The sequence below is a fragment of the Mus caroli genome, unplaced genomic scaffold (genome assembly GCF_978045245.1).
Source record: "Mus caroli unplaced genomic scaffold, Mus_caroli_1 scaffold_6, whole genome shotgun sequence".
NCBI classification, from domain to species: Eukaryota; Metazoa; Chordata; class Mammalia; order Rodentia; family Muridae; genus Mus; species Mus caroli.
In genome coordinates, this window is record NW_028227261.1 from 113394242 (window position 1) to 113407318 (window position 13077).

Genomic DNA, 13077 nt, shown 5'->3' on the forward strand with positions numbered 1-13077 from the left:
TTTCTGAGTTCGAGGCCAGCCTGGTCTACAGAGTGAGTTCCAGGACAGCCAGGGCTATACAGAGAAACCCTGTCTCAAAAACCCAAAATAAAAAACAACGAAGAAGGGGCTGGTGAGATGGCTCAGTGGGTAAGAGCACCCGACTGCTCTTCCGAAGGTCCGGAGTTCAAATCCCAGCAACCACATGGTGGCTCACAACCATCTGTAAAGAGATCTGACTCTCTCTTCTGGAGTGTCTGAAGACAGCTACAGTGTACTTACATATAATAAATAAATCTTAAAAAAAAAAAAAACAAAGAAGAAGAATGAGAAGAAGAAAGAAAGACCAAAACACTTATTTTAACCTGCTCTATTTTGTACTTAGGCCAGTTCACCCCCCACCCCTTAGGCACCTGCTCCCATAAGGTTACAATACTGATGCTGAACTTAGTGAGGACATGGTGCAGTGTACTACAGCTTAGCACTCCTGGACTCAAATGATCCTCCTGCCTCAGCCTCCAGAGTAGCTGGGAATATAGGCATATACCACCGTACCCAACAAGACACGTTTTAGTTTTTATTTGTATGTATATGCATGTGTGTATATGTATGTGAGTGCAAGTGTTGGGGGTGACAGAAAACAGTATAGGATAGTTTGGAGCTGGAGTTCAAGTTGTTGTGAGCCACCTGCCTGGTGTGGGTGCTGGGAACAGAAGCCAAGTCCTCTGGAAACCTGCCTGGTGTGGGTGCTGGGAACAGAAGCCAAGTCCTTTGGAAAAGAGGCGAGCACTCTTAACCATTGAGCCATCTCTTCAGGCTCTGGGCTGCTCTCATTCAGGCTGAAAAAATTTGGGGGGCAGGAAATGAAGGGTGTGCCACGACTTTGAGGGCCCTAGACAGTACCTCTGGACCAGCAGGCTCAGACTTGCCCATCCCTAGGCTGGGAACCCACTCCTCCAACTCTGCCTTAAGAGGAGTCATGGCCTCCCACAGTAGGATGGGCTGTCCAAGCCCTGTCCCTAACTCAGCCTCTTACCTAGATGAGACATAAGCCTTGTTCAAGATGCCCTAGGAGGAGGCGGGGCCTTCTCCTTGCCTCTCAGGAGCTCTCAGAAGAGCTGGTTGGCCACTTGCCCTCAGTCTTGGCTCTCTTTCATGGAGCCCAGAGGACTCCAGGGAAGCTGTGTGACTCAGAGGGTTGGGACCAACCTGGCCAAGGTTGTCTGTGTGACTTTTCTTTTTTTTTTTTTTTTTTTTTGGTTTTTCGAGACAGGGTTTCTCTGTATAGCCCTGGCTGTCCTGGCACTCACTTTGTAGACCAGGCTGGCCTCGAACTCAGAAATCCGCCTGCCTCTGCCTCCCGAGTGCTGGGATTAAAGGCGTGCGCCACCACGCCCGGCTCTGTGTGACTTTTCTCTATGACTTTCTTCTGCTTTCTGTGTGGTGTGTGTGTGTGTGTGTGAGGGGGGATTACCAGTCACATTAACTACACTGAAAATGATGTCCCAGAGTTACTCAGCAGGGAAACCCTTTCTACCCCACATTCAGGCCAGCCTGGCACTGCTGTACACGTGTCCTTCACCCTCTCTTGCATCCCATGTACAAGAACAGCTGACAGGGATAGGGACCTTTGGAAGTCATCCTTCCTCTCCTTCAAGTAGGGTCCTTTCTCATCCATCAGTGAGTACAAAGCCTACTTGTCTATACCATCCCAATTCAAACCCTGCTCATCTTAATGGCCCTATGTTTGGATATGTGCATATACCATGGTCATGGATATGAAAGCATTTGGTGGAATTACATGGAGTCACAGTTCTGTATGCTGGTCCTGAGTACGCTGAGAGGAGACAAAGAAGACTAAAGGTCTAAAGACCCTGGCTTTGAGCCAGGCAGTGGTGGCACACACCTTTAATCCCAACACTCTGGAGGCAGAAGAATGTGAATCTCTGAGTTTGAGGCTAGCCTGGTCTATAGAGCAAGTTCCAGGAGAACCAGGACTACACAGAGAAACCTTGTCTGGGGGGGGGGGGATAAATCCTTGTTTTGTGTCACTTACTAAGTTATGTTCCTTGGCACAGGGCTGACTAGAGGGTATCAAAAAGATGCTTCAGCCCCAGGATTCTAGACAGGTACATCCATAGTGACATACAGGGTCACAGACACAAGTGTGTAGAACTGCTCACATCTAAACACACAGAGCTGTAGGAGAATAAGACACACATATTCAAGTTTGTACCCACCTTCTGCATGCACACCTATGTGAGCTGGGTACAGGGGCCTGCATAGCACTTGGGTGTATATATATATATATATATATATATATATATATATATATACATATATACATATATAAATATATATATATATTATACATGTACACATGTTAACATACATGCATGCACCTGCTTTTATCCTATGCTCTAGTTTCTGGATCAGTCTCTGCTAGTGGCAGGCTAGGATGGGCAGGGTGGGGATGGGATGCTGTGGACTGGGTTCTTGTCTCCTTTCTTTGAAGCATGGTCTCTGTATGTAGTCCTAGCTGTCCTGGAGCTTGAAGTAGAACAGGCTGGCCTCGAACTCAGATCCTCCCAAGTGCTGGGGTTAAAGTTGTCTCCTTTTCATGTTTAAGGATTCCTGTCTTCTGCAGTCTTTGCAGAGCTACCTGAGGCAGTGAGAATTCTAAAAGTGCAGCGTGGGTGGAGAGCAGAGGGCAGCTTGGCGGGAGATGTTCTCCACTCCCACAAACCGTGGCTGGAAATCTGGCACCAGGTGTCTAGTGTTCTGCCTTGAGTCACAGGTTGACAACAGGCAGGGACTCAGTGATGGCTGCCTGATTCACTATGGAGCCTCCCAGCCCGGGGGAGGGATGTCCCGGAAAGGGGCATCTCTCTGGGCCAAGGACTATGAGAGGCTTCATGTATTGGTTCTATATACCTATGAGCCTATGGGCAGGCTCTTATTACATGAAGTGTCTGTAGGCAAGAATGTAATTACAAGCTGTGTGTGTGTATGTGTGTGTGTGTGTATGTGTGTATACATGTGTATGCATGCATGTGCCTGAGCAATTGTGAATCTTTTGCTAAATGTCAATGTTAGGATTCTCTCCATGTAAGTTTGACAGGCCTGGAATTTGCTATATAGGCTGACCTCAAATTCACAGAAATCTACCTGCCTCTTCCTCCCACAAGCTGGGATCACAAGTGTTCGCCACACTACTATGTCTGGCTTTTTCTTTCTTTTAGTATTTTTGTTTTTATGATTATTTATTGGAGTGGGGGAGGGGGCATGCCACAGTGCATGTGTGGAGGTCAGAGGGTATGACCTCTGACTTCCTCTTCCACCAGGTGGGTCCCTGTCACCTCCGTTCCTCAGGTCTGGAGGAAAGTGCTGAGTCCCCTCACTGTGTTTATTTTTCCGAGCAAAGGTCTCCTGTAGCCCATCACTGATGTGTAGCCAAGAGTGACCTTGAACTCCTCGATCCTTGGGTCTCCAATGCCCCCTTACTGAGACTTTAGGCTTGGTTCCTCTCTACCTTTCATATGCTAATCCTTGTTTCTGACAGCCATTCTCTGAGGAAGAGTCCCCAGAATTCTTAGCTCTTCCAGATTAAGTCCTCCTGAAAATGTAGTTTCTTGGTCTTCTCTGGCAATGAATGCTTCTATACAGACTGGGGGTGGGGGAAACACCCCCATTTCTCCCAGTTGTAAGGAAGCAGGGCTCAGGCTTCTATACCCGTTTCCAGATGATTGGTTGATTGATTGATTGTTTTGATGCCAGGTATCAAACTCAGGACCTTGGACATACTAGGTAAGGATTTTACTGTTGAGCCACAACCTCAGCCCAGTTTCCCAGGTACTAAATGAAGCATTAAACTTGTGTGTGATGGTTCATGCCTGTAATCCCATCACTTGAGAGGTTTAGGTAAAAGTTGTCAAGAACTGGAGGCCAGCCTGGGCTACATAGTGAATTGAAGGCCAGTTTGGGCTACAGTTTGTGTGACCTTGTCTCAAAAACAAACAAAAATCAACCAAATCAACCAATGAAACAAACAAACAAACAAAAAACCAAAATAAATGAATGAATGAATGAATGAATGAATGCAGCACTGGGAAGGGATGGCACTCAATGGTAGAATACATGCTTAGAATGCCATGCCCCAGGCCTGAGCAGAAAGAGAAAAAGAAGAAGGGAGGAAGGGAGGGAGGGAGGAAGGGAGGGAGGGAGGGAGGAAGGGAGGGAGGGAGGGAGGGAGGGAGGGAGGGAGGGAGGGAGGGAGGGAGGCAGGCAGGCAGTACTGAGAGCAATGGTGCCTATGGTGTTCTTCTGATGGATCAGGCATTTTTACAGTTTGATGTAATTTCTCTCCATATTTTAGACTTTGAGACACAGTCTCTCTTTTTTGGGCAGGATGGGAAATGAAACAAGAGGAATCTCACTCTGTAGCTCTGGATGTCCTGGAATTTCACTACATAGACCAGGCTGTCCTGAAACTCACAGATCCACAAACAGCTGGGATTAAATGTTTTCACCAACATACCCCTTTCAGCCATTTAAAAAATAGTTATTTTTATTCTTTTTAATTATGTGTCTGTATGTGGGTTTGCACACTTGGGCCACACTTACCCACAGAGACTGGAGGCGTAGGGTCTCCTGAATCTGATGGTGATGATGCCTGTGTGGATGCTGGGAACTGAGCTTGGGTCATCTATAAGAACAGTTCACTATACATTACCGAGCCACTTCTCCAGCCCTTCTCCCAGCTTTCTTTTCTCCTCTTCTCTCCTCTTCTCTCCTCTTCTCTCCTCTTCTCTCCTCTTCTCTCCTCTTCTCTCCTCTCCTCTCCTCTCCTCTCCTCTCCTCTCCTCTCCTCTCCTCTCCTCTCCTCTCCTCTCCTCTCCTCTCCTCTCCTCTCCTCTCTTCTCTTCTTTTCTTTTCTTTTCTTTTCTTTTCTTTTCTTTTCTTTTCTTTTCTTTTCTTTTCTTGAGGCAGGCTGTTAATAAGTTGCTCAGGCTAGCCTTGAACTCACCATGTAAGATAACTGCTGAGTCCCACCCTCAGAACCCCTCAGGGGCGGAGTGCAGCCACCACCCCTCCGCCTAGCCTGGAGGCGCTGGTGGGGACGCAGGGTGACAGTTGTAAGGAGGGTCCTGTGAAGCTTGAATTTGTAAGCTTCCTGTCACCCTCCCAAGTAGCTGGTGAACTCTCTCTTTTTGAGACAGGGTCTTATTATGAAGCCTAGGCTGATTCCAAATCCACAATTTTCCTACCTTAGCTCATGAGTGCTGGGATGGATTATGGGTATGTGCCAGGATACCTGGTTCAGTTTAATCTCTCTCTTAAAAAAAAAAAAAAAAGCCGGGCGTGGTGGCGCATACCTTTAATCCCAGCACTTGGGAGGCAGAGGCAGGCGAATTTCTGAGTTCAAGGCTAGCCTGGTCTACAGAGTGAGTTCCAGGACAGCCAGGGCTACACAGAGAAACCCTGTCTCGAAAAACAAAACAACAAAAAAGTAATAATAATTATGCCAGATGTGGTGGCTCCTGTTTTTCAAATTCCAGCCCTTGGGAGGCAGAGACAGGTAGATCTCTCTTAGTTTAAGGACTGGGTCTACATGGTGAGTTCCAGGCCAGCCAGGGTTACAAGGTAAGGCCTTGTCTAAAGAAAGAAAGAAAGAAAGAAAGAAAGAAAGAAAGAAAGAAAGAAAGAAAGAAAGAAAGAAAGAAAGAAAGAAAGAAAGAAAGGAAGGAAGGAAGAAAGAAAGAAAGGAAGAAAGAAAGGAAGAAAGAAAGATAGATTAATGATGATATACATGTGGGCACATGCACCGCTATGAACGTGTGGAGTTGGTTCTTTCTCTTCCGGTGGGTTTCAGGGATTGAATTCAGGTTGCCAGGCTGTCCTGGCAAGCGCTCTTCCTGTTGAGCCTACTCCCGGGGCCCCAGCTTAATTACTTAAAAGAATAGATTTACATCGATGGGAGTGGGAAAGGAGGAGTTAAAAACAGCTGGAATTCACCCTGCTGGCATGATGTAGCATGTCAAGACAGCGACAGCTCAGCCAAGGGTATAGAGGGGGAAGGTCCACAAGGAGAAAGCCCAGGTATCCCAGCCCGCACGTGGCACGTCCAGACGGCGTGACCAGGTCACAGGACATAGACCATGCTAATCAACACACGCAACATGTGACATGTCCCCAGGGCACACGAAGGGCTGGTGAATTCTGGTTAGAACTCAGCATACACCTGCCTATCAGGGTCGTCACTCTGAGGTCTCTTCCCACTAGAGGTTTATAGCCTCCTTTTCTGATGCCTGATTGAAGACCTGTTCTATCCAGTCATCGCACCAAGCTGGTTCCTCACCCCTAGCGTGAGACGATGCCCACAAAGGCTCTCTGTGAAAGGGGGTGGGGTAGGGGGGTGAGGGGGTGGCGCTCGAGGGGACCGCTTGCTCTTCCCTTTTTCACAGTATCCCAGTCCTCTCGGTTCAACACTCACTCCCCTAAGAATCCTGCAGAGCCAACCCACCCTTAAAGCTCCACAGGACCCTCCTTACAACTGTCACCCTGCATCCCCACCAGCGCCTCCAGGCTAGGCGGAGGGGTGGTGGCCGCACTCCGCCCCCGCGGGGTTCCGAGGGTGGGGCTCAGCAGGCTGAGCGTATAAAGGGCGCCACCTGCGCTCCGGGCCACTGCTCTCAGTGCCCTGCGCTAGCTACTTCGTACGCCGGACCTCGCCGCTGCCTGCCTCGCCATGGGTCGACAGAAGGAGTTGATGAATCGTTGTGGGGAGATGCTTCACATCCGCTACCGGCTGCTTCGCCAGGCGCTGGCGGAGTGCCTGGGGACCCTCATCCTTGTGGTGAGTGCAGGGTAGTGAGCAGTCCTATCTATTTTCAGCCCCCGTGGTCCCCAACTCCTTATTCACTCCAGGGACAGTTTTTCCATGCAGACACAACCAGTTCCCCAGCTCTGCTCCCGAGGCTTAACCCTCAGGGTCAAGCTGACCTCCAGAGCCTTCAACAGTCTTGACAGTTCTAACTCAACTTGTGACAGTGCTGCTCACCCAAGACCAGCTCTGCTATTTTGCCTTTCCCCCTGGAGACAGAGACCAAGGCTGCGGAGGGTCACCCCTTAGTGTGGGACCTCCCACACTTTTCCTGGCTTCCCAACTTTCCAGGGCTCCAGCCTCAGGACACAGCAGAGAAAGGCAAATGGACACCCCTATTAAGTTATTTGGGTCTTGGGTGTCTGGCCCCTAATGAATAATTAAGCCTCAGAAGGTCCAAAAGTTGCAGTGAAGTGAGGGTGGATTACGGCACGTAGGGGCAGAGGGCGCAGGCTTCTTGGGCTGTAAGCAGCAAAATCGGAAGAATGGAATATTATGTTGATAGGGATTGTGGAAGGAAATAGGGCCCTAACAGAACTGTGGGTGCGTCTAAATGTGTTGCGCGCACGCTGTAGGAGTCCTTCAGATCCTGCGACTCAGATCCTTCCAGCGTCTTTGCTGGCCTTTTGATCCCTCCTCTGCCTCTCCTCCCAGTGGCCCCTGGTGAGCTCCCAGATCTCAGGCTTCTGCAGTTTTGCCCTGAGTTCTGGGTAACTTGGCGCACTTCTTGATCAGACAGATACTATGGTTTTCATTTCCTGTCCCAGTTACTCTGATTTTCAGTCACTGACTTGTTTTTCTGAGTCTCTTCTCAATTCCGGTGTCCCTTTTTGTGGTGGGGTGGGTTACTTGAGTTCCAGCAACAGCCTCTGTCTTGGGTAGTGCAGATCAGTCAACTGGCGAGGGAACATGGTGGGGCAGGCTACACGTGGAGAAAGGGGGCCCAAATGTGCCTCTGACTTCATAGACTAGTGGCCTATCAGTTGTCCCCACTCCCTCCTGCCTCGGTGGTTCCCTGTTTCCTATCTTGATTTGTGAGTCTGACCACCTGTTCGGTTGGGAGCAGCAAGAGGACAAGGGAGAGGGTGTCTTACACTTTCAAAATGGGGCCCCCTCATCCCGTCCCAGTTCTCAGAGCCTATTCCTCTGTAAAAGAACAGTCAGTCCCCCACTGAGTCCCAGGATCACTTGGCTTAGCCTAGACCACAAGAAGCAGGTTCTGGATTTGTGGTGAAGGCTTTCAGGTTCAGGTAGATGTGAGAGATCAGGTGTCAGGAAAAAGCAGTGCTTGAGGAGAGGGGAGAGCAAACCTAGTGGATCCCCTGATCGTGTCCCTGTGTTGGGGACTTGAGACCTCTGTGTCAAGATCCAGGTTGGCTTTGGGGTGACGAAAGCCCCCTTTTTTCTGAGGTATATAGTTATGTGGTATAAGGGGTGAGGGGCTGGCTAAGAACCTGCAGCTGGGTGAGAGGGGAGGATAAGGAAGAGGAAAGATTAGCCCCAAGGTGGTGGAACTGGCTTTGACAGCCTCCTCCTCCGAGGCCCCTTGGCATGGAGCCAAGTCTGGGCCTCAGGCAAAGAGCTCAGGCCAGGGTCTGACTGGACATAGTGCCCGGGACGGCCACATGCCTCCACCCCTTGCTCTCACAATCTCTGACCTTTGCTCTCACCTGCCTGAACACCTTTGACCTATATTGCCGCCACTGGCCTCCCTGCCTCATCTTCCCGAGTGATAATAATCAGTGCTTAACAACTCAGTACACAGGCTTGGACCCATTAGAGTTAATGGTGCACAGCTTGTTGCTGGCCAGCGTAGCACTTTCTTGTTTGTGAGACCGGGTCTCCTTCGCCCTAGTCCTTGGCTGTTCCAGAACTCACTCTGTAGACCAGGATGGCCTCTCTACCTCGAGAGTGCAGGAATCAGGCCTGGCTCAGCACAGCACTGGTTTAGTTATGGAGAACTGAGAAAGGAGACCCAGGGCCGGGCTGGAGGAGCATGGAGGGCCACTAGAGACTTGAGGCAACAGCACTTAACAGTTGATGGAGAGTATTCACACTTGAACATATGTCTGTCTGTCCCTGCCGACCCTGAGGCACCTTTTAGTCCCTCTATCCCAGGCAGAGGGGTTAGAACAGATCTCACAGGACCTAGAGGGAAGGGCCGCTTAAAACCTTCTATTTAGGACTCTACAGATCACAGTGAAAATCCTGGAGGCAGCAGGCTGGAGAAGGAAGAGGAAGAGTGGCCTGGGGAGGGACCTGCAGGGACAGATGTGAACAGGGAGGCTGCAATGAGGAACACGTGAGGACCAGATGCACAGACACTTCTCCACGCAGGAGTAGATTCGACTTCTCTTTTGATCTCTTTCCGTGGCCCCCACCTCATCCACTATCACCTGGGCTTTGGAAGAGTCCAGGACGATGGGGTATTTCCTACCTCTGTGTGCCACTTCTGGAGGTCTGGAGGACAGGCAGAAACTGCTGTAGTGATAGCTCCCTTCTGTGCCCTTCCGGGATTCAAGAAAAACCAGTGGGTGTCATTTAACCACCTGAGTCCCCAGTCATATACCCATTACTGATTCCTCCTCCCCATCCCCCCATGAGGCTCTGCATGTCTCCTTTTTCTGGGACTTAATTGCAGCAGGAAGGATCTGGGTTATCCTAGGAAGGACCTTCAGTGGTGTCAGGCATGTCTGATCTCAGTGGGACTTCACTTGCTTTGTTTTCCGACAGATGTTTGGCTGTGGCTCCGTGGCTCAGGTGGTGCTCAGCCGTGGCACCCATGGTGGCTTCCTCACCATCAACTTGGCTTTTGGCTTCGCTGTCACCCTTGGCATCTTGGTGGCTGGCCAGGTGTCTGGTAAGGCCTCAACCCCAGCCTCCGTTCTTAGCCCTCACCAGCATTTCCAACAAGTATCTGCCTAGAGAGCAGAGAGGGAAGGGACGCCCCCAACCAAGGGCGCACACTAACAGCACCTCAGCTTTGGGCCCTTTGGAGGCAAGGGTGGAAGAGACTTCACAGAACCTTTGACTTTCACCTTGGGATCAAAAATCAGTCTGTGACATAGTCCAACTGCTATCCAGGCTAAGAAAACCTACCTACACCCCAGAAAGGAAGAGCCCAAGGTGGCAGGCTGTAGCTAATGGATGCTATCTCCTCTTCACAGGTGCCCACTTGAACCCCGCCGTGACCTTCGCAATGTGCTTCCTGGCACGAGAGCCCTGGATCAAGCTGCCCATCTATGCACTGGCACAGACACTGGGGGCCTTCTTGGGCGCTGGGATTGTTTTTGGGCTGTACTACGGTAAGCATTCCCCATCCCGCCCTCCCTTCTCCACACTTTCCCTCTTTAAGTACTTGTTGGCACCAAGCCCACTGATGACAACCAGGGCCTGCCCAGGCCCAGGGCTCATGACTCATTCAAGAACACTCAGGCCCAGGTTGGGTGCCTAGAGGAAAGAAACGAGTTGGGCAACAACAGAATCTCAGGTTCTCCACCCCGCCCTGCCCCCTGAGCCTCTACAGTCATATGCTTACCCATGACCCCTGGCGGGGTGGGGAGGGTAGCTCTGAGAGGAGAGGCTCTGCCCTCACTCACAATGGCTCTAATCTGTCACCAGATGCGATCTGGGCCTTTGCCAACAATGAGCTTTTCGTCTCCGGCCCCAACGGCACAGCTGGAATCTTTGCCACCTATCCCTCTGGACACTTGGACATGGTCAATGGCTTCTTTGATCAGGTATGGACTGGGGACATGTGAAGTAAAGGCAGAGGGAGGAGGAACAGCCTTGTTTCGGACAACGCTCCTTGACTGTAGCAGGATTTCTTCTCAGTTCGTGAGAACCCCAACCTCAGAACATGGTGGTGGCGGGTCTTTTATAAATCATGGAGCTTCCCAGTGAGTTCTTGGTTTTGTGAGCATCCTAAAGTCAGGGCAAGGACTGGAGCGTGGGAGAAGGAGCTGCCCCTCACCGTACTCTCTCCCCTCTCCCAGTTCATAGGCACAGCCGCCCTTATTGTGTGTGTACTGGCCATCGTTGACCCTTATAACAATCCTGTGCCCCGTGGCCTGGAGGCTTTCACTGTGGGTCTGGTGGTCCTGGTCATTGGAACCTCCATGGGCTTCAATTCTGGTTATGCCGTAAACCCTGCCCGTGACTTTGGACCTCGCCTCTTTACCGCCCTGGCTGGCTGGGGCTCAGAAGTCTTCACGTGAGTACAGCCCCCACTCCCCAGCTTGCCTCCCCTCTTCCTGCCGACTTCCTGCCGACCCATCTCTGATTTCCGGTGTTCTCCCTCCAGGACTGGCCGGCACTGGTGGTGGGTACCCATCGTCTCCCCACTCCTGGGTTCTATCGGTGGTGTCTTCGTGTACCAGCTCATGATTGGTTGCCACCTGGAGCAGCCCCCACCCTCCACCGAGGACGAGAATGTGAAGCTGGCCCACATGAAGCACAAGGAGCAGATCTGAGTGGGCAGCAGCCCTCCTCCCCCACTGTGCACTCTCCTGAGTGTCCACTGACTATGTGGGGACCAGTTTCCGAAAGCCCCTTGTGATGCCTCTCTCGGGCTAAACCGCTCCCTGTATCCACCCCTGCTGGATGGGCCCTCCAGAATTTCTATGAACTCTGCCCATTAGGGCATTAGGTTCCCACCCACCCTTAAGCCAAGGTAGGATAGCAAGTAAGATGGAGAGAGAGAGAGAGAGAGAGAGAGAGAGAGAGAGAGAGAGAGAGAGAGAGAGAGAGAGCATGTGTACATGTGTGCTGTTTTCTAGACTGAATAATGCAAGGGCAAGGGACCAAGTTTTCAAAACAAACTGTAGCAGCTCAGGGGAGCCCAGGGGAAGGGAGAAGAAAGTGAGTCAGGAATGTGCCAGAGTGTGCATGCTTCAAGGACTCCTCCGTGCGGAGGTGGACCCAGAAGTGTGTTTCTAAGTATGTGTGTGCCTACTGTTTTTTTTTCCCCCCTGAAATGGACTTCTAGGCTTGGGGAGGGGGAAGGGATAAGAAGGGTGTAGCTCACATCTGGAGCTATGACCCTCAACTGGGGGCTGTATAATATGTTTCTGTTATAAGATAGACATTGGGAGGGGCTGGAGTCCAGGTCATAAGTTTCATAATTTGTTTTTTAATATAAATATATACATACGTATATGTTACAGCCCTAGGAATAGGGGTGGGGAACTCCACTTTTTAAAAGGGGTTTCCTTCCTTTAATCCTCCAATCAACAATGCACTGTTGTCTTTTATATATAAAAAAGAATAAAATGTATACATGTGACAGGAACTTTGTATTTTGTGTTTTGTTTGTTTTCAGACAGGGTCTCTGTAATCCTGGCTATCCTGGGACTCTGTATACCAGGCTGGCCTTGAACTCATGGAGACCCCCCCCTGCTGGCATTAAAAGCATGTGCCACCACACCAGAGTCTTGTTTTTCTGGGAATAGCATTTGAGCGTTAGTTTTATTTGGCCATAAATTTCCAGATGTTTAGTTCAGAGTCTAATCTCAGCTTGTGTTCAGTGGTCTCAGATTCCATCTTCCGAATCCTCCTGTCTCATCCCCTTCCACAAGGAGGAAGTTTGGAGCCCCTCTGGTAGGTAGAGTCACCCAGAGAATGGAGAGGCTAAGCCTATGGCTCAAAGAGGCCAGTCAGACTGGGGACCTGTATTGTCCTTTAGAGCTGCTAAATCTCCATCCAGACTCTTGGCTGTGGCACTCTTATCGGCCTCCCTCCACGGGGTCAGTCCACACAGGTTCCTCAGGGTATCTTCCTGTGGATAGGCCTCTTTCCATGGTCCTCACCGCATCTCCACAGTCCATCTGCATCGGGTTCTCTTGTACCTGTCCTTACCCACCCGGTCACAACGTTCTCCCTTCACTCCTGGCTACTTTCTCTGTCTTCCCTATCCCTCTTCTAGGAAATGGGTTACTCCTACTCTTCACCTTCCAACCTAAAAGCCACTTGCCTGGATCAAGAACCTCTCCTGTTTACTTGAGTCCCCTTCTGGGACATGTCCGTGCCCAGTAAGGCAAGGGTTATGTGACTAGCCTGGCACACCTGAGCCCAGGAAGTACGCCTCATTTCCAGCTTCCTTAATACATCTGACTTAAATTTCACCAGGAATATCAGGAAACCTTTCTCTAGCATTAACCCTGTAGGAGCCAGGGGATCCCTGGCCTGCATAATTACGCCCTTAAGGCTCTTGCTCA

The 13077-nt window shown here is 50.4% G+C and overlaps 1 protein-coding gene across 1 annotated transcript; it reads left to right on the top strand.

Moving 5' to 3' along the window:
• The first annotated feature begins 6665 nt into the window (after window positions 1-6665).
• Aqp3 (aquaporin 3 (Gill blood group)) lies at window positions 6666-12152 on the top strand. The gene is made up of 6 exons (XM_021160863.2): window positions 6666-6835; window positions 9596-9722; window positions 10030-10167; window positions 10484-10602; window positions 10858-11075; window positions 11166-12152. The coding sequence occupies exons 1-6, from the start codon at window positions 6728-6730 to the stop codon at window positions 11332-11334; spliced, it is 879 nt and encodes a 292-aa protein (XP_021016522.1). The 5' UTR covers window positions 6666-6727; the 3' UTR covers window positions 11335-12152.
• The last annotated feature ends 925 nt before the right edge of the window (window positions 12153-13077 follow it).

What these genes read in the sequence shown, in the direction of transcription:
- Aqp3 (XM_021160863.2), top strand. Translation starts at nt 6,728, where the DNA reads ATGGGTCGACAGAAGGAGTTGATGAATCGTTGTGGGGAGATGCTTCAC. An exon ending in GGTGGCTGGCCAGGTGTCTG is followed by an intron (nt 9,723 to 10,029) that starts GTAAGGCCTCAA and finishes TCCTCTTCACAG; the next exon opens with GTGCCCACTTGAACCCCGCC. An exon ending in TGGGGCTCAGAAGTCTTCAC is followed by an intron (nt 11,076 to 11,165) that starts GTGAGTACAGCC and finishes TTCTCCCTCCAG; the next exon opens with GACTGGCCGGCACTGGTGGT.